Source organism: Melanotaenia boesemani, chromosome 24, assembly GCF_017639745.1.
Source record: "Melanotaenia boesemani isolate fMelBoe1 chromosome 24, fMelBoe1.pri, whole genome shotgun sequence".
NCBI classification, from domain to species: Eukaryota; Metazoa; Chordata; class Actinopteri; order Atheriniformes; family Melanotaeniidae; genus Melanotaenia; species Melanotaenia boesemani.
The window spans coordinates 9,590,884-9,614,630 of record NC_055705.1 but is presented as its reverse complement, the minus strand read 5'-3'; the positions used below and the strand labels follow the sequence as shown (position 1 = coordinate 9,614,630).

At 41.8% G+C, this 23,747-nt stretch overlaps 3 protein-coding genes and 1 long non-coding RNA gene across 9 annotated transcripts in view; 2 read left to right on the top strand and 2 right to left on the bottom strand.

Moving 5' to 3' along the window:
• als2b (alsin Rho guanine nucleotide exchange factor ALS2 b) overlaps nucleotides 1-6,159 on the bottom strand; it is a 29,370-nt gene extending 23,211 nt beyond the window's left edge. For 2 of the 6 annotated variants that reach the window (XM_041979274.1, XM_041979277.1), the window contains exons 1-5: nucleotides 5,689-5,825; nucleotides 5,213-5,291; nucleotides 4,674-4,819; nucleotides 3,542-4,509; nucleotides 3,104-3,464 (exon numbers count right to left, since the gene is read on the bottom strand). In XM_041979274.1, coding sequence (XP_041835208.1) covers nucleotides 3,104-3,464; nucleotides 3,542-4,509; nucleotides 4,674-4,819; nucleotides 5,213-5,232 — 1,495 coding nt within the window. In that variant the 5' untranslated portion in view covers nucleotides 5,233-5,291; nucleotides 5,689-5,825. Of the gene's footprint in view, nucleotides 1-3,103; nucleotides 3,465-3,541; nucleotides 4,510-4,673; nucleotides 4,820-5,212; nucleotides 5,292-5,636; nucleotides 5,826-6,102 lie in introns of those variants that run through there. The other 4 variants (XM_041979278.1, XM_041979279.1, XM_041979275.1 and 1 more) reach the window with 3 other exon arrangements.
• LOC121635892 lies at nucleotides 767-20,339 on the top strand. The gene is made up of 3 exons (XR_006009561.1): nucleotides 767-844; nucleotides 3,406-3,413; nucleotides 20,274-20,339. It is a non-coding gene; the product is annotated as an uncharacterized LOC121635892 (long non-coding RNA).
• LOC121635891 (neuronal acetylcholine receptor subunit alpha-2-like) lies at nucleotides 7,781-18,484 on the top strand. Its single transcript, XM_041979286.1, has 8 exons — nucleotides 7,781-7,968; nucleotides 12,562-12,713; nucleotides 12,874-12,918; nucleotides 13,068-13,177; nucleotides 13,794-14,013; nucleotides 15,763-16,253; nucleotides 17,361-17,742; nucleotides 17,849-18,484. Exons 1-8 carry the CDS (start codon nucleotides 7,908-7,910, stop codon nucleotides 17,972-17,974), a joined length of 1,587 nt encoding a protein of 528 aa, XP_041835220.1. The 5' UTR covers nucleotides 7,781-7,907; the 3' UTR covers nucleotides 17,975-18,484.
• Nucleotides 20,340-20,916: 577 nt separating the features above from the next.
• On the bottom strand, nucleotides 20,917-23,477 carry zgc:113142 (uncharacterized protein LOC503524 homolog). Its single transcript, XM_041979285.1, has 4 exons — nucleotides 23,123-23,477; nucleotides 22,207-22,359; nucleotides 21,992-22,125; nucleotides 20,917-21,290 (listed from the first exon to the last, which is right to left on the bottom strand). Exons 1-4 carry the CDS (start codon nucleotides 23,475-23,477, stop codon nucleotides 20,925-20,927), a joined length of 1,008 nt encoding a protein of 335 aa, XP_041835219.1. The 3' UTR covers nucleotides 20,917-20,924.
• Nucleotides 23,478-23,747: the final 270 nt, after the last annotated feature.

Below are 23,747 nucleotides of genomic sequence, written 5' to 3'. Positions count from 1 at the left end.
AGGAGGGAAGGAGAGAATAGTAACAGGGATAAAGGAAGCTAATCAGCTTGCATTAAGTGTTTTATCAGACTAATAAACAAAGTAGAAACAAACTAAACACATTTATTAATGTTGTATACCACAACACTAAAACTTCTAACAGGTGAAGTAAATAATATACCACTGAACTAGATCCACCTGTTCAACTCCTTCTTAACACAAATATCTAATCAGCCAATCACACGGCAGCAATTGAGGGTTGATGATTCAAACTGAGCATCAAAATGAGGAAGAAAGAGGATTTAAGTGATTTGAATGTGGCATGGTTGTTGGTCTGAGTATTTACTGGCATTTTCACACTCAACCATCTCTAGGATTTACAGAGAATGGTTTGAAGAAGCAGTTGTCTGGACCAGGATGTCTTGTTGATGTCAGAGGAGAATGGGATGGGCTACAGCAGCAGAAGACCACCCCGGGTGCCTCGTGTCAGCTAAGAACAGGAAACTGAGGCTACAATTCAAACACACTCACCAACACTGGACAACAGAAGATGGAGTAACATTGCCTGGTCTGATGAGTCTCCATTTCAGCTCCACATTCAGATGGTAGGCTCAGAATTTGTAGAAACATCATGAAAACATGGATCCATCCTGCCTTGGATCAATGGATCAGGATGATAGTGTAGTGGTGTGGGTTATATTTTGTTGGCACACTTAGGCCCCTTGGTACAACCTCACAGCCTACCTGAGTATTGTTTCTTACCATGTCCATCCCTTTATGAGCAGATATGTCACAAGGCTCAGATCACCTCCACCTGCTTTCTAGAACATGACAATGAGTTCACTGGACTCCAATGACCTTCACAGTCACCAGAACTCAATCTAATAGAGCAGTGGTTCCCAGCCTGTTTTCCCTTGGGGACGCCCTTCATGCCAATACTAAAAAGCCATGGACCCCCTGCCCCATCCCGTGCTGAAACCATGCTTGGTTTCATGCTTTCAAAAATTAGATTCTCATCATAAATAATGTATTCTGGCTGAATCCTGTCCTTCCATAAAGCCAAAGTTAAATGAACAACATAGAGCCCTAATTTTTTTTTCTGAATGTAGGTAAAATGTGTGGACATTAATCACAATGGCTCTGAATGTACAAAGCCTCGGGGACCCCCGTGGGGGATCCTGGACCCCAGGTTGGGAACGACTACAACAGAGCAGCTTTGGGATGCGGTGGAACGGGAGATTCTCATCATGGATGCAGCCGACAAATCTGCAGCAACTGTGTGATGCTGTCATGTCATTAAGGAGTAAAACCTCTGAGGAATGTTTCCAAATATATGACACTAACAATTGAGGCAGTTCTGGTTCAACGCAGTACTAGCAAGGTGTATCTGAAAGTGGCTGATGAGTGTATGCAGTAAATACTTCAACTGTGAAATGAGTGACAGCAAAGCAATCATCTGATGATGTGCTGGAAGCAGTGAAAACAGGCAACATATGGATCTTGGCTTGTGGAGTAGATGGCAAAAATACTTCCTGTCACATGTTCAGGAAAGGTTTTAAAGAAAATAAATAGTTTTATATCCTGAATTGGTGTCCCAATACCACAGATCTTAGTCTGATTAAGCTTTTTGTAAGATCAGTTAGGAAAACAGGACAGATTCATAGACGCTAAAATTTATTTAAAGCAATCTGGGATCTGAAAATATATGAAGGATCTGCACAAAATTAACTGCGGAGAGAAAAAATGTCAGTAAAGTCAGACCTAACCAGCTCATTTATTTCATTGGCTGGCTTACAAAGAGTTATGCAGCTCTTTCTTATTCCTTGACTACTTTAATTTATGCATCCCCACCACTGAGGCCAGTTTGATTCGCATCTCGATACGCTGCCAGCGATATGACACATTAACGATACAGTGAAGCCTCGTGCCGATACAATGTGATCTGATTCACCCCTGTTCACGATGCAATCCCCAAGATATTTTTTCCTCACAGAAACGTCAGCCCAGATGTTTATTTTTCTATTAATATTCAGTTAAGAGACGGGTGAGTGTGTGTGTATTAATATGCTTTTTAATATGTAAAAACTTGTTTTTAATTGTGTAAAACACTTTGTGAAGGTCTTGTATGAAAAGTAATAAAAAAATAAAAATGTGAATTTCATAGCTTATTTCTTCAGAAAATGAACGTCAAAGTGTTGAATGAAAGTGACATTAGAAAATTTAAACGGCTGACACAGGTCGGCTTGTTCAGCACTGTTTTCATCCCACGTTGTCGAGTACGAGACCAGATCAGGTTAATGCTCAAATCTTATTCAAACTAGACACAAACACAGTTTATAGTTTCTTCCTGGACTTTCATAACTGGTTTAATTTTTCCATTTAAAATCTGAACACAGTTTTTGGTTTTGCAGCTTCATAAAATCAACTCGCAGATGCTGATTGTCTCAAAATAAACAGACTTTACCAGAACACTGCAAATCATTTACAGCCGATACAAACTGCAGCTGCTTTTAGTTTCACTTCTCTTTCCAAGGAATTTCAAATGCTATTTTCAGCTTTATTGTTAAAAAATGTGACTTTTAACTTAAGATATCTTTGTTTTCTTTTGAAAGTAATCGGTGGATATTAACTGCTAAAGATATTTGACATGACGTTTATTGATTAGGACGCTTTTGTAAATAGTGAACATCAGTTGTGTTGAACTTTAGCCCCTTTAAAGTGATGAAGGCTGAAATCATGAGCCAATTTCTGAGTTAAACTCACTTCTTAAAGGTTATTAGTTATTAGTTATTGTTATTGCGTTTTTTGCTGATTTAACCTTAAAATTCAGTTTTAAACACAACTGTTCACAACTACTTTCTCTTTAGAAGCAGTTGGTGCTGGAGGACCTGAATAAAAAGTTTGAATTCACCCAAACTTAAAGCCAATGTCCAGAAAAGTGTAAAAAAGTCACTTTCAGCCACAGAGAAGAGCTAAACTGGAAATAAAACCTTTAAACATCATAGAAATGCTTTAGTAAAATTGACAATTGGAGGTGACGTTGTGCTGCTTACGACAGAAACACAAACATGCAACAACGCAGAGTGAAGCAACATCAACCTGCACATGCGCAAGGTGTACTTACGCAGCAGGGCATAGGAGGAGGATAAGAGGTGAACAGCGTATCTACCCTGTGAGAGAAGTCCCGGCAGCGAGAGGCGACGCCGCAAACCTTCCGCCTCTTCCTCGCGGATGTCCCCCGTGCTGCAGCTCTTCTTCCCCTGCATGGAGTCCTCCTCGCGGACACGCTCGGCGGTGTTATCGCCCACTCCGGCAACACCCTCTGACCGGGAGGCGCTCGACGGCAGGTAGAAGTTCATCATCTTTTTTAGGGACAAGGCTTCGTAGGTGGAGGCGACCCGCTCGCCCACCGCGGAGGCGCAGGAGGCCACCAGGTTGTTGAGTGTGGAGGATGTGGTGGACGAGCCGATTCCTCCCACTGAGGGCTGAAAAGATGAAAGAAGTCAGTGAAGATACGATATTACCAAAGATGTAACATACAACATCCATGACTGCAGCTCACCAGCAGAGCATGCAGCCCTCCAGCGGCTGTCTTTGCTTCAGCCTGCGTATTATCCGACAGCTTCTTTAGGTAGTCTTTCACAGCTTGCTCGTCTGGATAAGGCGAACTCTTGACCCCAGGAACGCCACCTCTGGACTGAGTCGAGCCCAGCTGCCCTCCATTAGCCAAACGTGCCCCTTCTTCCTCTGAATTCTGATTGTTGGAGGGGTCAGAAGTGTTATCAGTGTTTGCGGCAGGAGCGGAGGAAGCGGAATCTGAGGTGGAGGCGATGTGGGAGGGGAGGACTGGCTCAGATGGAGATGTTTTGAGCCCTTGGGTGGGAGCAGGGGCCTCCAGCTTCCCTTCATCTTCAGTCATCTCCACGCCGAGTGGGCAGTAGTGGCTGTCAGAAATAATCACATGGTCCTCTTTGTCCGTCATGGTGTAGAGCAGCTGATTACACTGGCGGCATTTGTCCACAGGGGGCCGGTGGACATCCTGAGGACCAAGGCAGCGCACCAGAGCCAGACTATGCGAAGCCCCACAGGCCACTTGTAAGACATACCTCCCTTTCAGAAGCTCAACTTTCTGTGGTTTCCACACAGGAAAGACGGTGGTGTTTAGGCCAAGCTGGCAACCGCTGCCCCACGCCCACACCTCCCTCAGGACAGACAGCGCCAGAGTATTCTTCTCTCCACAAGCCAGCTCCAGCACCGGCACCGTCTGAGCAGCACCGGTGTCAGAGTCCACCAGAGCCACCGGAGTCGGGTTGGGGACGGTGCTTAGCCCCGACAGGCCGCACTGTCCTGCACCGTTGTCCCCCCACATGTGAACGCCCCCGTCTTCTGTCACAGCTCCACTGTGGAAGCTTCCAGCTGCAACAGCAACCACCCTCTGCCCACTGAGCGCAGTCTCCAGGGTTGGTGTAGTCGTTTCTGATGCTTGACTCTGTTTCCATGGCAACACCCCCAAACTGTACACCTGTCCACCTGTTGATGAAGTAATTTCCACTGATTAATCATTTAACAGGGAAGTTTTTAAGACATGAACTGAATAAACAAAAGGTGCATTTTGTTCTCATCATGTGCTTTCTAATTATGAGGAGTTGTGCACATCCTGTTATGAATTCCTCTAAAAAAATGACTGGTCTTGCCTTCAACCAGCAGAACGCTGTGCCGTGTGCCCAGAGCAACCTGAAGGACAGGCCGCGGGAGGAGCAGCCTTTCTGGGGTGACACTGTAGGAGTAGCCCTTCCAGGTGTGGAGGAGGCCTCGCTGTCCACCGCAGTCATCCTCAGAGCTGGGGGACAATTATATCAATCAGTATATAAAGATCTTTGCGGCTGATTTTCTTACTGATAACAAACCTGGCTTCAGGATCAACTAATATTAAAGATATTTGGGAGATTAGGACAATTATTCTAATAACACACAAGAAAATAATTTAATTAAGTGACACACTGATAAGAATAAAAAAATTAAGGAACAGAGGTTTGTGGGTGGCTGATAAAGCAGTGCCTCAGCATTCCTGTTCAGCTGCCATCTGAACAACAGTTGTTTTGTGGGTGAAAGCAGAAGTAAGCAGTGTTTCATCCGTAGGCGATGTCACATGGTGATCACATCCAGCCAGGCAGCTTGAAAGCAGCAGCTGAAGAGGATAATCCCCCTGGGGCAGCACTCTGGGTGGACCTACCTCTTCCTCTGGGTTTCCATCAGTGGGGTTTATTTCACCATCAGCATGGTGCACCTCAGGACTGCTGCTACTGCTGTCCCTAAATCAAAAATCCAAGCATTATCAGCTCATCTGTCTCATATCTGTTAGTCAATAAGTCCCTGTGATAGCTATGTTTACTGTTAATGTGAATTATAGGGGGGAACCCAGATTAAAATGAAAAAAAGAAATCAGTTGTTGTGACTTTCATTGGTGAAAGCATCAACACCATATTTAATTTTTTTTTATTTTTATCTCAACTTAAAAAAAAACTTTTAAAAATTCAGGCTCTGTCAACTGTTTCCATTAACTGGCTGCTTGAAAATATCACGTTAATCTTGCTAGCTAACGTCAGTCTATCAAATAAGCTAACTAGCCAAAAAATAAAGAAAAAGCTAGCACACACTACAAGTCCCCTTGCTCCTGTTTGTCTGGATAAAATATCTTGTCTTTCTTACCAGCTGGTTCTACTCCCAACTCCTTCAGCTGGTCAGTTAAAGTGGCCGGCGACACATCAGCCTTTTGACCGGTTAACAGCAAAACGCCGCTGGTTGTTGTTCATCTCCTGTTGACATACGGGGAGACGCTAACTACAAAGATCGTCTATAAACACGACGCGCCGCTAAGCAGCGAGACCGAGCGACAGCAGGGCGAGTATCTCAAAGTGTCAGAACAAGAATTTGATTATACAAAGCTTAATATGAATCATACATTTTATTAATAACTAAAATAAAGAAATTGAAAGTATATTTTAGATATGTCCACATATGACCATCGAAGCAGTTCTTATTAATTAAAGTTCACTGCCGTGAAAGTCGATGAATTAAAGAAATCTATATAAAAGAAAAAAACATCAGAGTGAGATACTTCACCCTTTTCTTGGTTTCATTCGCCGCTCAACTGCTTTGCTGTTGTGAGAGACTCGACGGAAACGGACAAGGCTCAAAAATCACAGTGCGCGAAAGCGAAAGAAGCTGTCAAATTCAATTACGTAACTGCAGTGACTTTAAAATAGTTACTTATACTATTTCAAGTCTTGTAAACAAGCGTGGGGAAAAAATAAAAATAAATTAAAAAAAAATCTGTGCCAGCAAATATTTCAAAAGACTAATGCATTTAAAAATAATAATAATAAAAAAGAAACTTAAAATAAAATTAAAATTAATTAAATGAAATAAAAATAAAATAGAAGAAAATTGTATTGATCGTCCAATTAATTGTGCTACAAACTGTATATCTTAAGAATATGTCTAGTTGGTAGAAACTAATAATGCTTTTATTTAACAAGTGATTTGCAAATTATATAATTAAAGTTAAGTCCCTCTCAGCCTTTCTAGCCACTGCACAAAAAAAAAAAAAAAAAAAAAAAAAAAAAAAAAATTATCAAAAACTGGAATATTCAATGAGTAAATCTCTAATCTCCTCTCCTCTTCACCTGCCAGTAATCCTCCACCCTCATTTCAAAAATTGGGATTGAATTATAAAAAGCTGTAGTAATCATCTCACAGACAATTAATCTAGATGGATCAGAATCCGCACATACATACTGTTTAATTAGAAACTTTGACTCACATTTAAAAAAAAAAAACAGTCCTGGCTGACAGCTCTCTACCCAGACAATACAGAAGAGACTGTATAGAGCCAATGTGTTAGGGCTGCCACTAAGCCTGCCATGACTGCTGTTTACCAGCAGCAACAGCTACAGGTGGAGGCAATGTGATGGTGTGTGGAGGCAAATATGTCTTGTTTCTTTAGACTTTAATCATCCAATCCAATAAACAACGCCAAACAAAAGTCAATAGCAGAATTAGCTGTTTGGCATTGGCAGAGAAGTACTCTGTAAATCAGAATTCAAACTTCATATCCCACCTCAGACTAGCTAACAGAGTTGGAAGCTGACAGACAATCTAATTTAATTGACCATATTTATGTGAGTATGTGTGTTGCTGCAGTCTTTGATAATCAAACTAAGGGAAAATAGCTTCCTCACTAAACCCTTTTCATTTTGAAGAAAACTAAAGCTCCAAATCCAGCTGAAGAAAAGCAACCCCAAAGCATGACACTGCCACCACCATGCTTCACTGTATGGTGTTCTTCTGGTGATATGAAGTGTTTTTTCTCCACACACACACACACACACACACACACACACACACACACACACACACACACACACACACACACACACACACACACACACACGCACACACACACACACATTATATATATGCGTCAGCAAAAGGGAGACTCACCAGTCACTTAATTAGTTACACAAATAGCTAATTAGCCAATCACGTGGCAGCAACTCAATACATTTAGACCTGGTCAAGATGCCTTACTGAAGTTCAAAATGAAGAAAACAAACATTAGAAATTAACTTTAAATTCAGTCTAATTTTAAACATGTAATTTCTAAAAATCTGTCTGATAGCAGGCATTTCCTTCAAACATGGTTGTATTGTAGGTTTTTTTTTCTCTAGAAGAATGAAGGTGTGTTTTCGGAGCTCCAATAAGAAGCAGAGATCTCAGCAGAGGTGCAGATGTTCGGGGAAGCGGCCGAGTGGGATCAGTCCAGCTGTGTGAAGACGACCAGGACACTGTCTGGACATTAACTGTGAAAGATTAAAGCTTGGACGTGTTTGTGAGACAGTCTGAGTTTTAGGATTGTGGAGTTTCTGATGGAGCGGAAAACAAACCTGACGCCGCTGTACTTCTGCTGCTGGATCCTCGTCAACTCCGGTAAATAATGCGGTAAAATCTCACAGCTTCTCTTTATATTTTGGTTATTTAGAGGGATTTGTATTCAAAATCCCCTGTTCAAATTCTTGCAATAACCTACCTACTCAAAAACATTTGGCTTCCCGCCTCTTAGAGTTTTTTATGTGCAATAAGTCAATTAAAACTCCGAATAATTCTAATTATTAAAATAAATCTATCTTTTGTCTTTAACTTTTGACCTAATGATAGTATCTTGACACAAAAGTATAACTGTAAATATTGTACGTATAATAGAAAATTGTATGGTGTACTCCTTATATCGCATATGAAAATAGGCAATTTTCCATGAGTAGCATCGATTCTGTTGATCTAACCCCAAAAACTCCACAGAAACAGTCCCATAATTAAAAGGCTTTTTTTTTTTTAAAGTGAATTTCTCATTTTAATTTGTAACATTAGGCTGTTCTTGATGATACATATCCATAATAAGGGAGCAACAGCTTATAACCAATTTATTTGGATATTCAGGATCAATCATTAATCTGTGTAACTAAAACAGGGGTGCCCAAGTCCGGTCCTCGAGATCTACCATCCTGCAACTTTTAGATGCAATCCTTCTCCAACACACCTTAATCACACATGAGGACCGGACCCTGAACTAAAACATAGCAACACACACAATTTTTTTTTAATTTTAAATAGAAAAAAAATATTCCCCCCCTGATTTGGAATGATCTTAACACTGAATATTTTGGCACAGACTTCAATGTAATCCCTCATATATTCTCTCTCATCCACTGGCAAACATTACCTAAAATATAATTTCATCAGTTATAAATAGACAATATAATCACAAAAACTGGCGTGGCACATATTTGCACAGTATGGGCTCTTGGCTCACAGTTTCCCACACTGGCTAATCCCACTTGCTGGCTGATGATGCCAGATTGCTCTTCAGAGTTCAAAGCTGTGGGTTACACAAGGGGTGAGAAATGAAGGATATCTGACCACATGCAGCTTTCAACTTTCATCAAAACACAACTGATACAAAAGGCCAAACACTGAGTGTTATAGAGGTCAATTCCAAGCATGAAATAATGATTCAGAGAGGGAATAACTGCAAAACCTGGTTAGATGCCGCTGAGGTTGCCACAAAAGTCATCTGGCTAATGTTTTGTGTGCAAAATTAGATAAAATCCAAGTGTAGTTGATCAAATCCTCCATGTATCAATCTTATCTTTGAGGGTGATTAATAACTCTTTAAAAGCCAGAAAGGAAAGAGAGGAGGTATCTGATCCATAAAGAAAGTTAGTAAATAAAAATGCTAAAGAAAGCTGGTAAAAAAAAAAATAATAAAAAAAAAAAGAATCTCTTGCTTATTTTTATTTAAATTAAACCTACTGAACATTTTTAAAGTTATGCCATTACCAATAAGCCTCATAATGCTAACCCATGAAGCTAAAAAGTCATAGTACCAAAGAACACACAAGTGTATGTTATTGTAAAGGCAGAAGTCAAGACTTAACCTCCTGACCATCAAGGATTAGAAAAGGATTACATTATTTCACTGCAAAAGTTTCAGGACATTTTACGAATAAATTAAATAATAAAAAATAATTAAATAATTCCAATTGATTACTGTTGTGGATGGACCCCTCGGAGACAAAAGTTAACACCACTTTATTTATAATAAACCAGATGTGTCATCTTACAAGTGCCAGCAGCGGTAGGACTTGCTGAAGGTCCAAAGGGGGGACAACAGGAGAGGAGCAGGGTCCATACAGGGATGAACGTCAAGGTCCGGTGGGGGAATGACTGTGGAACTGGGATAGATAAAGGCTGGTGAAACAAGGAGTGGCAGGTGTGACTGGTTGTCCTAATTGTAATGACTGGATCAGACACAGGTGTGGAGGATCAGGGAACTGCAAGTAGCAAAGTGGCAGGACAGGTTGTGACACTACACACCTCTGGCATGCGCACAGATGGGAGCATAGACTGGGGCTCTGGAAGATAAGCAGACGTTAGCATATGTTTTGGAAGACAACCGAGAGGCTGCACATACCGGAACAGAGTTCTTGGTGGGCAACCAGGAGTTCGTGCAGACTGGGACACCGGTGAACAGCCAGAGAACAGCACAGCCTGAAGCTGGATCCACTGGAGGTATGATGACTGGGGTTGGATCTTCAGATGGTAAGTAGGAGGCTGCTCAGACAAGTACGAAGTCTCTGGCTGGGACATAGACTAAAGCAGCTGGATCTCTGAGATGTGTACTGCGTGTAGCTGCTGAATCTCTGGGAGGCAAACTGGAAGACACAGACTGGAACTGAAGCGCAGGAAGGCACGCTGGCTGAAGGTAAAGTACTGGGGAGCGTGCCGACTGAAGGTTGAACACCAGAATGCATGCTGACTGGAGCATCAGGAGGCACGCTGACTGGAGCTGGAGCGCTGGAAGACAGGCACAATTAATTCTGGCGGGCGACCGGGAGGTCGCACAGACAGGAGCAAAGTCTCTGGCAGGCAACTGGGTGGCTGTACTGATGGGAGCTCTGGGAAGCTCAGTAACGTCCACATCATAGCGAGCCCAGGTGCCAGAGGCCGAAGAGAAGCCATCTTCTTGGCAGGGTGAACCACGGACCACAGTAGAGGAGCGTCTCTCGCAGAGACCCCCTTGGAGACCCCCTTGGAGACTGGAGCCATTGGCTGGAGAGGAGCGTCGTGACCATTGACCTCCTCGGAGACAGGAACCAACAGACAAGGAAGAACCAGAGGCTGGAAAGGAGCGTCCCGCTCAGAGACCTCCTCGGAGACTGGAGCCACTGGCTGGAGATGAGCGTTGTAGTCATAGGTCTCCTCAGAGACAGGAACCGGCAGATATGGAGGAACCAGAGGCTGGAGAGGAGCTTCCCGGTCAGAGACAGGAACCACCAGAGGCTGTGGGAACCTGGGAGCTGGCATCAGACAGTGAAGCGCCAGACTGGACCGTTGCACTGCCGTCGGAGGCCGAGCCGGAACAGACTGTGGCATCGGCGTCGAACGTTGTGGAGCCGGATAGGACCGGAGGAGCAGGCGTTGGAGGCTGCGGAGTAGGACAGGACTAGGCGGCAGGCATGGGAGGCTGCAGGACTGGAGCTGACCATGGCTGTGGCGTCTGACGCTGTAGAGCCGGACAGGACTGTTGCAGTGGCGTCGGACGCTGTAGAGCCGGACAGGACCGGGGAGCAGGCATAGGAGGCTGCAGGACAGTCACTGACCGAGGCTGTGGCTTCGGACGCTGTAGAGCCGGAGAAGACCGGAGAGCAGGCGTCGGAAGCTGCGGAGTAGGACAGGACTGGGGGGCAGGCATGGGAGGCTGCAGGACTGGAGCTAACCATGGCTGTGGTCCTAATTGTAATGACTGGATCAGACACAGGTGTGGAGGATCAGGGAACTGCAAGTGGCAAAGTGGCAGGACAGGTTGTGACAATTACAGTGAAAAAAAAAAAAAATACTTTAAAGCTCAACTGACTTTAATTTCATGTGCATGCCCTGTAAGTTACTTGGTAGCATACAGATTAGAAATCAGAGCTGAAATAGAACTTGTTGGGGTAGACTGGTCACATTCATGTGTGTTTACTTCCTTCCATTTAAACTTGGAGGTCAGAATTTCCAAGTTTCCCAGAAGATCTCTAAATTAAACCTGACCAGCCAATGGCTGCACCAAGGATTAAAATGGTAACAGTACAGCACCTAGTTTATGTTTCACTAAATAAGTTAATGTGCTGCTAGAACATTTACAAAAAAATGTAATGCGTCGTTAACATGTACTGCTAATTAAAGCTAGCCTAGTCAGTAAAAAACACAAGCAAATCCTCCTGGTTTGTCTGATTTGCAGCTGGAACACAATCACTTTGGGCGCAACATCTTTCCGAGGTCAAAGTTTTTGAGGAATTTTTAAGGAAAAAGGATTAACAGTTATGAAGGATGCTATCAGAAGCTGGTTAGCTTCATTTAGCACAAGAACAAAGAACAACTAATCCTAGAGTCTGGCTACCAGTCCTGTCATAAACTTGACATTTTGAACTTGTCATCCTATTTGTGTTAGTGATATTGAGACATACAAGTTCATTTAATACTTTTGAAGAGGGTTAGGCTAATTTCTCCATGTTTTTACAGTTTCTATGCCAAGCTTTTTATGCTAACTGGCTATTAACTATAGCCTCATTTACATACACTGTATTTAAAGCATACAAACACCATAGCAACACTCACTAGAGGTTGTCCAGGGGTAGCCTACATGTGTAACTGACTTAATAGGAAATTAAACTATCAAAGGTATTAAACAGTTAATTATTACAGATATCTCTACTTTTAATGTGCATGGCAACCATCTTGGATTTTGAGGATGTGGGATGTTCATACAGCTTCTGGGACAGAAATCTAACGTCTGGGTGGTTCCAGTTGAGTTTTAGTTATAGAGTTTAAATATTATAATAAGTAATACATAAGTATATATAAGTAAAAAAGAAATGCACCAGTCAGGTTTTCTATGTGGAAAAACCTGTTGTTCTATTATGTTGTTGATCAAAATCTAAACCTTAAAGGTTTATTTGAAAAACCACCCATCTTTTCTGTTAGTGCTAAGTAAAGACTGGAGTCGAGGTTACACAGAGGATGCACTCTTCAGGAGCTTGTTTGGAGGCTACAGCAAGTGGTCGCGTCCAGCACAGAACACCACGGACGTGGTGGTTGTCAAGTTTGGCCTTTCTATTGCACAGCTGATAGATGTGGTGAGCTCACACAAAAAAATTCCCTGAAAGTCTAACAAAAATGTTCTTTCTTTTCTTAATTTATATTTAGACACTAGTAAAATTAAATCAGTAAAAATCACAAAGAGACATAATGAAATTATAATTAAGGTTCATTCTGTCAATTTTGGTTCCAAAACAGGATGAAAAAAATCAGATGATGACAACCAATGTGTGGCTGAAACAGGTAAGACATGAAGGAGGTAGTTGGGCTGTATTGCATCTGTTAGCCAGCAAATAACAGATGTGAGACAAGTGAAACAGTGTGAGAATATTTGCAAAATAAATACGTTGATCACAATTTGTGTAACTCAACAAACGTGCATTTGCCAACAGGAATGGCGAGATTATAAACTGCAGTGGAGGCCTGCTGACTTTGACAACGTGACGTCCATCAGAGTTCCTTCTGAGCTCATCTGGGTGCCTGACATCGTGCTGTACAACAAGTAAAGGGAGATTTTATTTAATAATCTTTATCTCTTGCAGGTAAATACTGTATTGCATAGACAACATATTTTATTATCGGTTTGCAGGAAACACTATTCAACAGAAGGAATAATGAATTTGTGTAGGTGGAAATTAACGACCAATTATCTGTTTGATCTTCTACTGAAGAGGGTGTAAGGAGGAAGGTCACTTCTGTGGAGAAAATGATGGTTCCACTGTATTTCAGTTTTTTTTTTCCAGCTTATCAGTTGGTGATACATGCAAATTATGCTGCTGACTAAATGGCCCTGATTGGATTACGGCTGCAAGGAGATCTTGCATCATACAGTTTTAGTTGAGTTTCCCTCCCTCAAGGGACCGAAGAAGTATTAATTCTGAGATTTATCTGGATGGAGATGAAACTTTCTCCTCCTTCAGCATGCAGATGACATGAGCTTGCATCATGAATACAGCACTGTGAACATTCAGTCATCTATTATTAAGCTTCCTATGTTAATGGGCATAGCTCCAGGTTTATTGATTCACCTTCCAATTTGAATATAATGAGATACAGAATATAATCCATTTAGAAACTATTTTATTTCTGTTTTTTTTTTAAAATCCTACTTCGTTCAGTGCCGATGGAGAGTTTGCCGTCACCCACATGACCAAGGCCCAGGTGTTCCACACTGGTAGAGTCCGCTGGGTGCCACCGGCCATTTACAAGTCCTCCTGCTCCATCGATGTCACCTTCTTTCCATTCGACCAGCAAAGCTGCAAGATGAAGTTCGGATCTTGGACATATGACCGCGCTAAGATTGATCTGGAGCCCCTTGAAAGCACAGTGGACCTGAAGGTGGGAGCAACTGGGGTAAAAGTGGCACTGCTCCATGCATTTGACTTGTTTCAGCAAGTTCTTAAGATTTGCTCTTTAATTCCTGCTGTGCCTCTTTTCTTCCTCTTATCAGAGGCTTGCATGTGCTTTTTCTGTGTTTTGGTTTGCAGAAAGGCAGCAGTGACACTGCCTCTTTTAATTAACATAATCATTTTGCACTGCAGCTTTATGGAAACAATATGCATGATTACTTTTCCCAAGATTAGCAGAAGAGAGGAAATGTCAATGAGATTTCCATAGTTTGCATTCATGGTCAGATCAAAGGCACCCCAGAAATGGTCCACATTATCTAAAAAAACCAATAAGGGAAGGATTTATCACAAAATAGGGGACAATTGTCAGATGAGCGCATGAGACCATTGCGTATTGTCTCTGGATGTGACACTGAGAAGAGTTCAGTGATTGATTGCTATCAAAACTCAACGCGAGACATCTACAGAGTGTTAAACTGATGCACAATAAATAGTCTCACCTTTCACTGATTATCTGAGCCTTAGATAAGAGAGATCTCTGTGAATGAGGTGCACCTGATCCAGAGAACAGCTTACTTGCAGTAAACATGGAGGTTCTTTTATGTTGGGGAGCTTTGCTGCCTTTAGTGCTTTAAGTTTTTATGTTTCAAACGAATTATGAAATCAGAGGATTGTCATTGTAGTATCAGAAAATATTTATGGTGAATATCTTGGGTCTGTTTGCAAGGGTGCAACCTAAAGCACACGTCCAGCAGCTCAAAGGATCAAACAGCTTAGCTGCTCTGGGTTTCCACCCCAATTCAGTCCAGTTTACACCATAAAAGGTAACACTGAGGATTGGGAAATTTACAATACAGGAGTAAGCGTTTAAAGGAATGGATTTATTGACCAAGAGTTTGAGAATGTTGGTTGGCATAAAGGGACCTGGGCAGCCTGATCACAGGGGGAAGGAGATGAAGCCACTAAGATCCAGAAACGTAGTCAATAAACGAGCAATGGTCGAACACAGGAAGGCAAATTTCACGATAGTTAGGATTAGGCGATAATCAATCAAAAGTCAGAGTGTGTGGGTCGATGACCAGACATCCAGAAGGCAGGAGAGGTTCGTCGTGGGCAAGGCAAGGTGAGGTGAGAATAATCCAGGGATGTCAACTTGGCTGATAACTTGGAAACAGAAAAGCACATGGGACAAATGCCGGACATCTACTGGCACAAAACTGCTAATAATCTGATTGGCAGAGACTGGAGAGAGCTTAAGGTTGCCCAAAATCCTCGAGGGCCGCTGTCCTGCAGATTTTCCAATGTTTCCTGCTTCAACACACCTGACTCAAATGAAACAGGTTCAACAGCCTATTAAGTTTTGCACAATGACTCATCAGTTTGAGTCAGATGGTTTTGGAGCAGGGACACATCAAAACCCTACAGGATTGTGGCCCTTGAGGACTGGAGCTGGTCATCCCTGGCTTAAGTAGTGCTGTCCACAGGTGAGACAGGGAAAGAATTAGGAAGAGCGCAGATGAGCTGAATAAGGCTCTAGATCCTAGAAGGTGTTATTGGAATTGCAACCAAGCCATTTTATTCTTAACTTCTACCTCACTCTTTGTGTCTTTGTTCTTTGTTTTGTTTTATTGGATGCTCCGTAGGTCTCACTGTGGTACAGTAGTAAAAGGGGTCAATCTTGAATGTTATTAAGCGTTGGACTGGTGGCCCTGGTGTTAAAATAAAATCTCTTTTCTAGGATTACTGGGAAAGTGGAGAGTGGGCGATTGTGAACGCTGTGGGCACCTACAACACTAAGAAATATGACTGTTGCCGTGAGATCTACCCCGACATCACTTACTACTTTGTCATCCGGCGTCTGCCGCTGTTCTACACCATCAACCTCATCATCCCCTGTCTGCTCATCTCCTGTCTCACCGTCCTCGTCTTCTACCTGCCGTCAGACTGTGGCGAGAAAATCACGCTGTGCATCTCCGTGCTGCTGTCGCTCACGGTCTTCCTGCTGCTCATCACAGAGATCATCCCGTCCACGTCGCTGGTCATCCCACTCATCGGAGAGTATCTGCTTTTCACTATGATCTTTGTCACACTGTCAATCATCATCACTGTGTTTGTGCTGAACGTTCACCACCGCTCGTCGGAGACGCACACCATGCCTCGATGGGTTCGGAGGCTTTTCCTCTCTGTGGTACCACACTGGCTGTGCATGAAGCGTCCACTACATGTAAGGTGAGACCACAAGGAGGGGTTCCACCAACTTCCCATATAACTCATTGTCTATTGTAAACTTGCAATGTATTAACAGCTGCATGCTTAAACGTAGTTGGGTTGGGAGCACATTTAGCACAGTGCTGCATCACTTTTGTACTTAATCAGCACTTTGTATGTGTTTGGGAACAAAAGTGACTGTGCTGGATTCTGGTGGGGCAAGACGAGACACACCTAAAAAGTCATGCTTTGCAGTTTTATTGATTAACATGTCACATTTGGGTGTTGAACAGATAACCAGAGGATTTTTATGTTCCTGAAGGAGAGCACTCTTCTTTGCTGCTCTATTTAGTAGAAATGGCTCTGAGGAACACTCCTTACCCACAAATCTGCCAGTGGAGCCATTTACAATCCAGTCAACTAAACCCAAACTCCATCTTGTCACCTATGAAACGTCAAACCAGAACATCACGAGTAGCATTGTGTGACTATATATTTTCTCCCTCTATCAAGGATGGTGTCTCGAGGTTTTATTCTGTTATTAAGTGTTTATGCTACCTGACCAACAACTGTAGAAGGAGAAATATTGTTTCAGTATGAGCACAACGTGTATTGTCATGTTAAAATAAGAAAGACCTCCTCTGAAAAGACTTCTCCTAAAAGGCAGCATCTGGTGCTCGAAAACAGGTGCAGAATAGACACAAAATTATTTATTTTTAAAATTATTTTAAAGTGATAGAAACATAACTTTCTGAGCTGATTACACTACTCTATTACTTTTGATAGGACCACTGACATCAGCCTCACAGCAGAACTAAAAAGGACCTGTTATAAAAAATTTAATCAATATGGATTTTGTTTTTGTCTAGAAGCTGTTGCTGTCAGTTTCAGAGTCTCCATGTGAGATGCTATGGTTGGTAACAATGAGTGTTTGATGGGAAAAAGTGATGTATGTCCACTCATGAAGCCCTGACTGCAGCACCTTTAGTGAACATTAGCTTGTGTAAGCCAAGGGTGGTATTTCCATCAGTGCTAATCAGAGCTAGAGCAGCTACCTGTGATTAGTGAAAAACCATTTAAAATTGCATCATTCAAACTTCTCATTTTAAACTCACCTTGTTTTCTCAGGGAATACCGCCTCACTGATAATCCCCTCAATGAATCCACCTGGAACACTCAGGAATCGATTATTGATTTCCATGGTTACCAGGATGACAGCAGTTACCACCAACTCAACTCCTTTGGCACCAGAGAAGAAGTGAACTTCTGCAAACTTCATGTTTATCCAGGTTCACATCACTTGGCAAGTTTTGGGATGAGGATATCTGGTCAGCCGGGGATTTCTTTCCTGTCTCCTTCTTCACCTCAGCCTCTCAAATTGGACTGGGATGCAACTCACAGTCGGATCCAGAGTCAGTCGGACTCCCTTCTGTCGCCTTCGGTGCTATCAGCCATTGAGGGGGTGACGTATATTGCACAGCACCTGAGGGCGGAGGAAGCAGATTTTTTGGCAAGTTTATCCACATTTGCTGATACTTGGTGGTCTATTGGAATACTAGAATGTAACATGCAGGATTCTATGCATTCATAGCATCTTTGATTTGATATCTGTGCAGGTGAAGGAGGATTGGAAGTATGTGGCCATGATTGTAGACCGGATCTTCCTGTGGATGTTCATTATAGTGTGTCTACTGGGAACCGTTGGGCTCTTCCTGCCTCCATGGCTCTCTGGGATGATTTAAAACCAATCTGAAAACTTAAAGCATGAATAATAATCAAATTAATAACTACAACATGTCTTTAGTTGGTGATTGATTTTTTTCTTTTTCATTTCAGATAAGGAAACAGACTCCAAACTTGCTTGTTAACTGTTGATGTCAAAACCCAGCTGTGTTACTTTAAGTTATTTTCTCATGCATGAAAACAAATAAAAGTGCAAATTATTAAACATGATGTAGTAGTTTACTAAAGAAACAGCAACATTTATTCTTCAAAGGTCCACTGTTTAGGATATAGTGACATAAGGTGGCTCAAATTGCAACCCACTGCAACTCCCACTTTCTTATAAACTATGTTGGCCAAATAAAATACTTGCTTGACAGCCAGTGTTTGGTTAGCCCTTTCTAAAGTTTGTGAACTCTGCTCCTCTGGTGTTAGCATGCTAACTGCTGCAGCCGTCGGGAATCCTGCACTCACCCTGACAGAATGTGACGTGAGGGGAACACTGAGGGGAGTGAGCTGCAGGAAAGCAACTGGACCTGATGGCATTCCTGGTCAGGTACTTAAGTCCTGTGCTGACCTGCTAACTCCTGTCTTCACCACGGTGTTCAACCTTTCTCTGAGCCAGTCTGTGGTCCCTGCCTGCTTTTAAAGAGCCATCATCATCCCAGTGCTGTAGAATGTCAAATACTGAGCTCATGAAGTGCTTCAAGAGACTGGTCAGGGGGCACATCTGTGCCTCCCTCCCTGAGTCTCCGGACCCACTTCAGTTTGCTTACCAGCCAAACAGATCAACGGATGATGCCATCTCTCAGGTACTGCACACCACCCTCACCCACCTGGACGAGCACACAGGGGACTATGTAAGGATGCTGTTCATTGACTTGAGTTCAGCTTTCAACACTTTAGTCCCACCGAGCTCCACTCCAAGCTGCTCAGCTTGGGGCTGACCTCCACCCTGTGTGTCTGAATCCTGGACCTCCTGCCAAACAGAATTAAGGTGGTGTGGGTAGGCAGGCACATCTCCAGCCCCGAAACCCTCAGCACCGGATCTCCACAGGGCTGAATCCTCAGCCCTCTGCTTGTCTTCCTGTACACTCATGACTGTGTAGCCATGGACAGCTCCAACACCATAGTGAAGTTTCGCAGACGACACTGTGGTGGTTGTTTGCATCAACAACAATGATGGCGGGCGTATACAGGGGAGGTGGAGAAACTGGCAGAGTGGTGCCATGCTAACAACCTCCTGCTAAATATGGACAAAACTAAGGAGATGATTGTTGACTATAGGAGCAGACAACAGAGGAAATACACCCCTCTGAGGATTAATGGGACGGTGGTGGAGAGGGTGTGCAGTTCCAAGTACCTGGGTGTGCACATCACCGAGGATCTAACCTGGACTCTGCACATAGAAAGCCAGGTGAAGTAGGTAAGGCAGCACCTCTTTGACGTCAGACAACTGAGGAAGTTCTGTATAGCAACACATCAGTACACAATCATAGCACTGTGGCTTATATATTTATATTGATTGTCTTTTTAATTTATTACCACGTTGTTTTTTAGTGGTAAATGGGCGTGCACAGCCTCGGAAACATGTACGACTGCATTTCACTGCCATCTTTAATGCGCATGTGACAAATAAACAAATTGAAATTTGAATTTAGAATATCTGTCTTTTTTAATGCATTCCAGTGCAAGACACATGCACCAGCTGCTTTATTAGGACTACCTGTTAAACTGCTTGTTAATAAAAATATTTAATCAGCCAATCACATGGCAGCAGCTCAATGCATTTAGTCATGTAGACATGGTCAAGATGACTTGAGTATTTCAAAAACTGCTAAACTACTGGGATTTTCACATGCAACCAGCTCTAGGGTTTTACAGAAAATGGTCTGAAAAAGAAAAAATATCCAGAAACCAAAATGTCTTGTTGATGCCGGAGGCCAGAGGAAAATTGGCAGAGTGGTTGGAGGTGATAGAAAGGCAAAAATGACTGTAAAACCTGACAGTAGATAGTTTGAAAAATGTTGTAAAATTCAGATGCTGTTTTGTATCAGCGGTTCAGGCTGCTGCTGGTGTAATAGTGTTGGGAATTTTATTTTTGGCACATTTGGGGTCCCTTAGTACCAGCTGTGCATGGTTTAAACACCACAGCCTTATTGCTGACCATGTCCATCCCTTTATGACAACAGTGTAGCATCTCCTGATGCTACTTCCAGCAGGATAACGCACCATGTCACAAAGCTCAGATCATCTCCACCTGGTTTCTTAAACATTAAAATGAGTTCACTGGACTCCAATGGCTACCACCGTCACCAGATCTCAGTCCAGTAGAGCAGCTTTGGGATGTGGTGGAACGGGAGATTCTCATCATGGATGCAGCCGACAAACCTGCAGTAACTGTGTGAGGCTGTCATGTCAAAGTTGCTACTAGAAAAGTAAACCTAATAAATTAGCTGGTGAGTGTAGAGGTGTCTGGGATTTCATTGTCTTTGGACAACAGCTGTGGACTTCACTGTGTGATTGCTTTATTTCAGCTTCTTTCTACATGAAAAGGTCCCAGTGTTTTCTGTTGGTTTACAATGTTTCTGTTGTGATTAAGCTATTATGTTCAGTGCTCTCAACTATATAACAAGGTCAACATCCAAACATGGCTGTTTTTTCCCTCCTGGGTTGTAACACAACACAACCTGAAAGGATCCTTGCTTCACGGGATCAGATGTATTTTATTAATCATGAATCAAACCTGCTGTCTTTAAAGACCTACATCAATGAAAAAAAGTTCTGCAAACACAATGAAATATAACAACATCTTTAGATTAATTGATAATAAGAAAGGGCAAGTGTTTATTTTCAACAGAAATATTGCTTTATTATTTTTTTACATGAAAGATCTATACTGTATGAAAAAGAAGCTTAAATACAAGTATAGCTACACATGAACAAAGATTAGCTTGTTTTATGTGCATCTCATTTAGCGTAAAGCATATCTCTTCTTTTGGCTGACATGGAGCTGAGGGAAAATACTGCATCAGTAAGAAAAGAAGGAAGAAAAGGGAAAAGCTTAAAGAAGAACATGTCCACTGTAGAGACCAGCAGGTATCTGTGATTTGGCCTAGCAGATACCAGGGCGTGCAGCATTGCTCTGATGACCGGGTCTGCGCTCTTGAAGCCAGACTTGCATGCCGATTTGAAGTATTCATTGGCAAGCTCAACGTACTGTCTGTTGAAGATTAGCTTTCTCTCGTCATCCAGTTTCTCCCAGGTATCCAAACCGGTGTTCATCTTCATTATGTTGGTAGCACCGGCAAAATTACCTGGCTGGATGATGCTGACCTAAAAAAATTACGTTAAATTAGTCTGTGTGCATTTTCTTATCATTTTTTAAAGTATTTATTGCCATTTAAATACACACTTAAACCATTTTGGATTCATAAAAAAAAAACAAAAAAAAAAACAAAAAACAAAAAACAAAGTAAAGGTGGTAGAGTTGTTAAGCTAGCAGTCTGTTAGCTTAGCTTAAAGATTGCACTAAGAGGCAACAGTGAGTCTTAATGTGTAGTAAACAAACTTCACCTTTAATCCTTTTCTTCTTCCCATTTGTCAGTACTAATGACGGCTAATATCAACTTTGAAGTCTTTTCCTGAATGTGCTTCATGATCATGTTGATCGTTTAGCTAGTTTGTTAGCTTCTCTATCACATCATGGTGGTGATGACAACATAGTACAGTCCCGCTCCAAAATCCATTTAAAAAGTTGAAATTTTTCAAGGAAAATCAGGTCATTTTTGGAAGGGAAAGAAACAGAAAGTGTTTCTTGATTCAAATGAAATGATTCTTCAACCAGTTTTGTCCAGTTTTGCACAAGCCTCTTAATGATCTAGCTGAATTTAAATCAGATGTGTTGCAGCAGGAAAACATCTAATACCTGCAGAACAGTTGCCCAAGGCATGTGGAGTTGGTGATCCATGCTGTAATCCATTTCTTTGTTGGATTTTTTGTTTTTTTAATTATTAATATTTTTAGTAATACTGTACCTTTACACCAAAACTGGCCATTTCTACCCTCAAACAGTCTGCAAATGCTTCCAATCCTCTCTTTGAGACACTGTATGCTCCCATGTTTAGGCAGTGAAAGAAGGCAAAGATGCTTGAAACATAAACCATCCGACCTGCAACACAAATATTTGTTTTTATCTGCTGAAGCACAATGCAGTAATAATATGAGAAGTTCTGCTTAATATTCAACTTACCTTTGGTGGGGCGAACCAGAGGCAGGAAAGCGATGGAGGTCCTGATGCAGCCAAACAAATTGATGTCCACCATACGGTGAAAGTCCTCAATAGTGCTCCATTCGATCTCTGCCCAGCCTGAGATCCCAGCATTGTTCACAACTGCCCAGAGACCTGATGAGGTACACACATAAGCTTGATAAATCTTCACTTTATGAAAAATAACTTAAACTAGAATGTTATAATAGGCAATGTCTTAGCCAAATAGTTTTTCATTGACAAAATCCTCATCTTTCAGTTCTCATGGCAAAAATGTGCAGAGCTTGATGTCAAACGAATAAGCAATAAATAAATAAATGAAATGGAGAAAAAACTGATAACAGAAATATGTTGTGAGTCAGCTAATATTCTGACCCATTCAATTAGTGTGACATGATTAAAATTACAAAACACACTGAGCTAACAAAATTAGGATTTATTGCTTTTTATTTTGTGTGAACTCAAATTATATTCAGTTGTTCATGTTAGAAAAATATTTATCTGAATCAAATTTTGTGTTTTTTAATTGTCTAATTTCTAAGTTATTTATGCATTTACTTTTCTGACTTTTCATTGTTAAATAAATACTGAGTGTTTTATTATTATTATTATTATTATTATTTTAGATTAACTTCTAAACTAATAGCTGGTACTTAAAATTGGTAGATCAAAGTGAGAGTATTTCCAAATTATGGAATAAACAAATACATAAATTCCATATTTTGCCCAGAGGACATAATTTGGACATTTTCTATCAACATTATTTGTTCAGTTTGAACATTTCTGTACTTAAAAGTGAAATATAAGATGCAAAAATTGATCCATAAAATTAGATTTTCTAGTAACTTCGTTTCCATACTGATTGAATTTATTTATTTTTTCCAGTTAAATCTCTTACCTTTCTCTGGTAGGTTCTTCATTACAGTCTTCTTTGCCTGTTGCACGTCTTCATCACTAGTCACGTCCAGTTTGAGGATTTTCAGATTACTGGAACTTTGTATGGCCAGACTTTGGGCTCCAGCTCCTTCTGGAAACAAACACCCAGCAAAGACCACAAATCCCCTCTGGTCTAAACAGCGAGCCAGCTGGTAACCGAAGCCACTGTCGCAGCCAGTTATCAGCACAGCATAGCCGCAGCCATCCTGCTCACGGCGTTGGTGCAAAAAAGACACCAGCTTGACCAAGACATAGAGCAGGACAGCAGAGATGGGGATTGTGCCGATAATTTGGGCAAAAAAGAAAAAGGAATTCATTGCTGCAAAGTTACCACTGTATGTGGGGAGTGTCTGCTCATGCTGTAAGAGGCAATAATATAGGCTAGCCGTGATTTCATGCAATTTGTTCTGTTTTCATGTGATGTAAAAGAAACCTTTGTTGTCTAAAATGAGGCGTGTTGCTTCTTGAAACCCTGCATTATACATTTCAGCCAGAACAGCACACTGAGCAACTTTATGTCAAGTGCTGTTCAGGTCAAGTTATGCTGCAGATTTCTCACTAAAAAGTATAGAAATACAACTTCATAC

What these genes read in the sequence shown, in the direction of transcription:
- LOC121635891 (XM_041979286.1), top strand. Translation starts at nt 7,908, where the DNA reads ATGGAGCGGAAAACAAACCTGACGCCGCTGTACTTCTGCTGCTGGATC. An exon ending in CTGGATCCTCGTCAACTCCG is followed by an intron (nt 7,969 to 12,561) that starts GTAAATAATGCG and finishes CTTTTCTGTTAG; the next exon opens with TGCTAAGTAAAGACTGGAGT. An exon ending in TTGCACAGCTGATAGATGTG is followed by an intron (nt 12,714 to 12,873) that starts GTGAGCTCACAC and finishes GTTCCAAAACAG; the next exon opens with GATGAAAAAAATCAGATGAT.
- zgc:113142 (XM_041979285.1), bottom strand. Translation starts at nt 23,477, where the DNA reads ATGAATTCCTTTTTCTTTTTTGCCCAAATTATCGGCACAATCCCCATC. An exon ending in GAAGAACCTACCAGAGAAAG is followed by an intron (nt 22,360 to 23,122) that starts GTAAGAGATTTA and finishes GTACCTCATCAG; the next exon opens with GTCTCTGGGCAGTTGTGAAC. An exon ending in TCTGGTTCGCCCCACCAAAG is followed by an intron (nt 22,126 to 22,206) that starts GTAAGTTGAATA and finishes TTTGTGTTGCAG; the next exon opens with GTCGGATGGTTTATGTTTCA.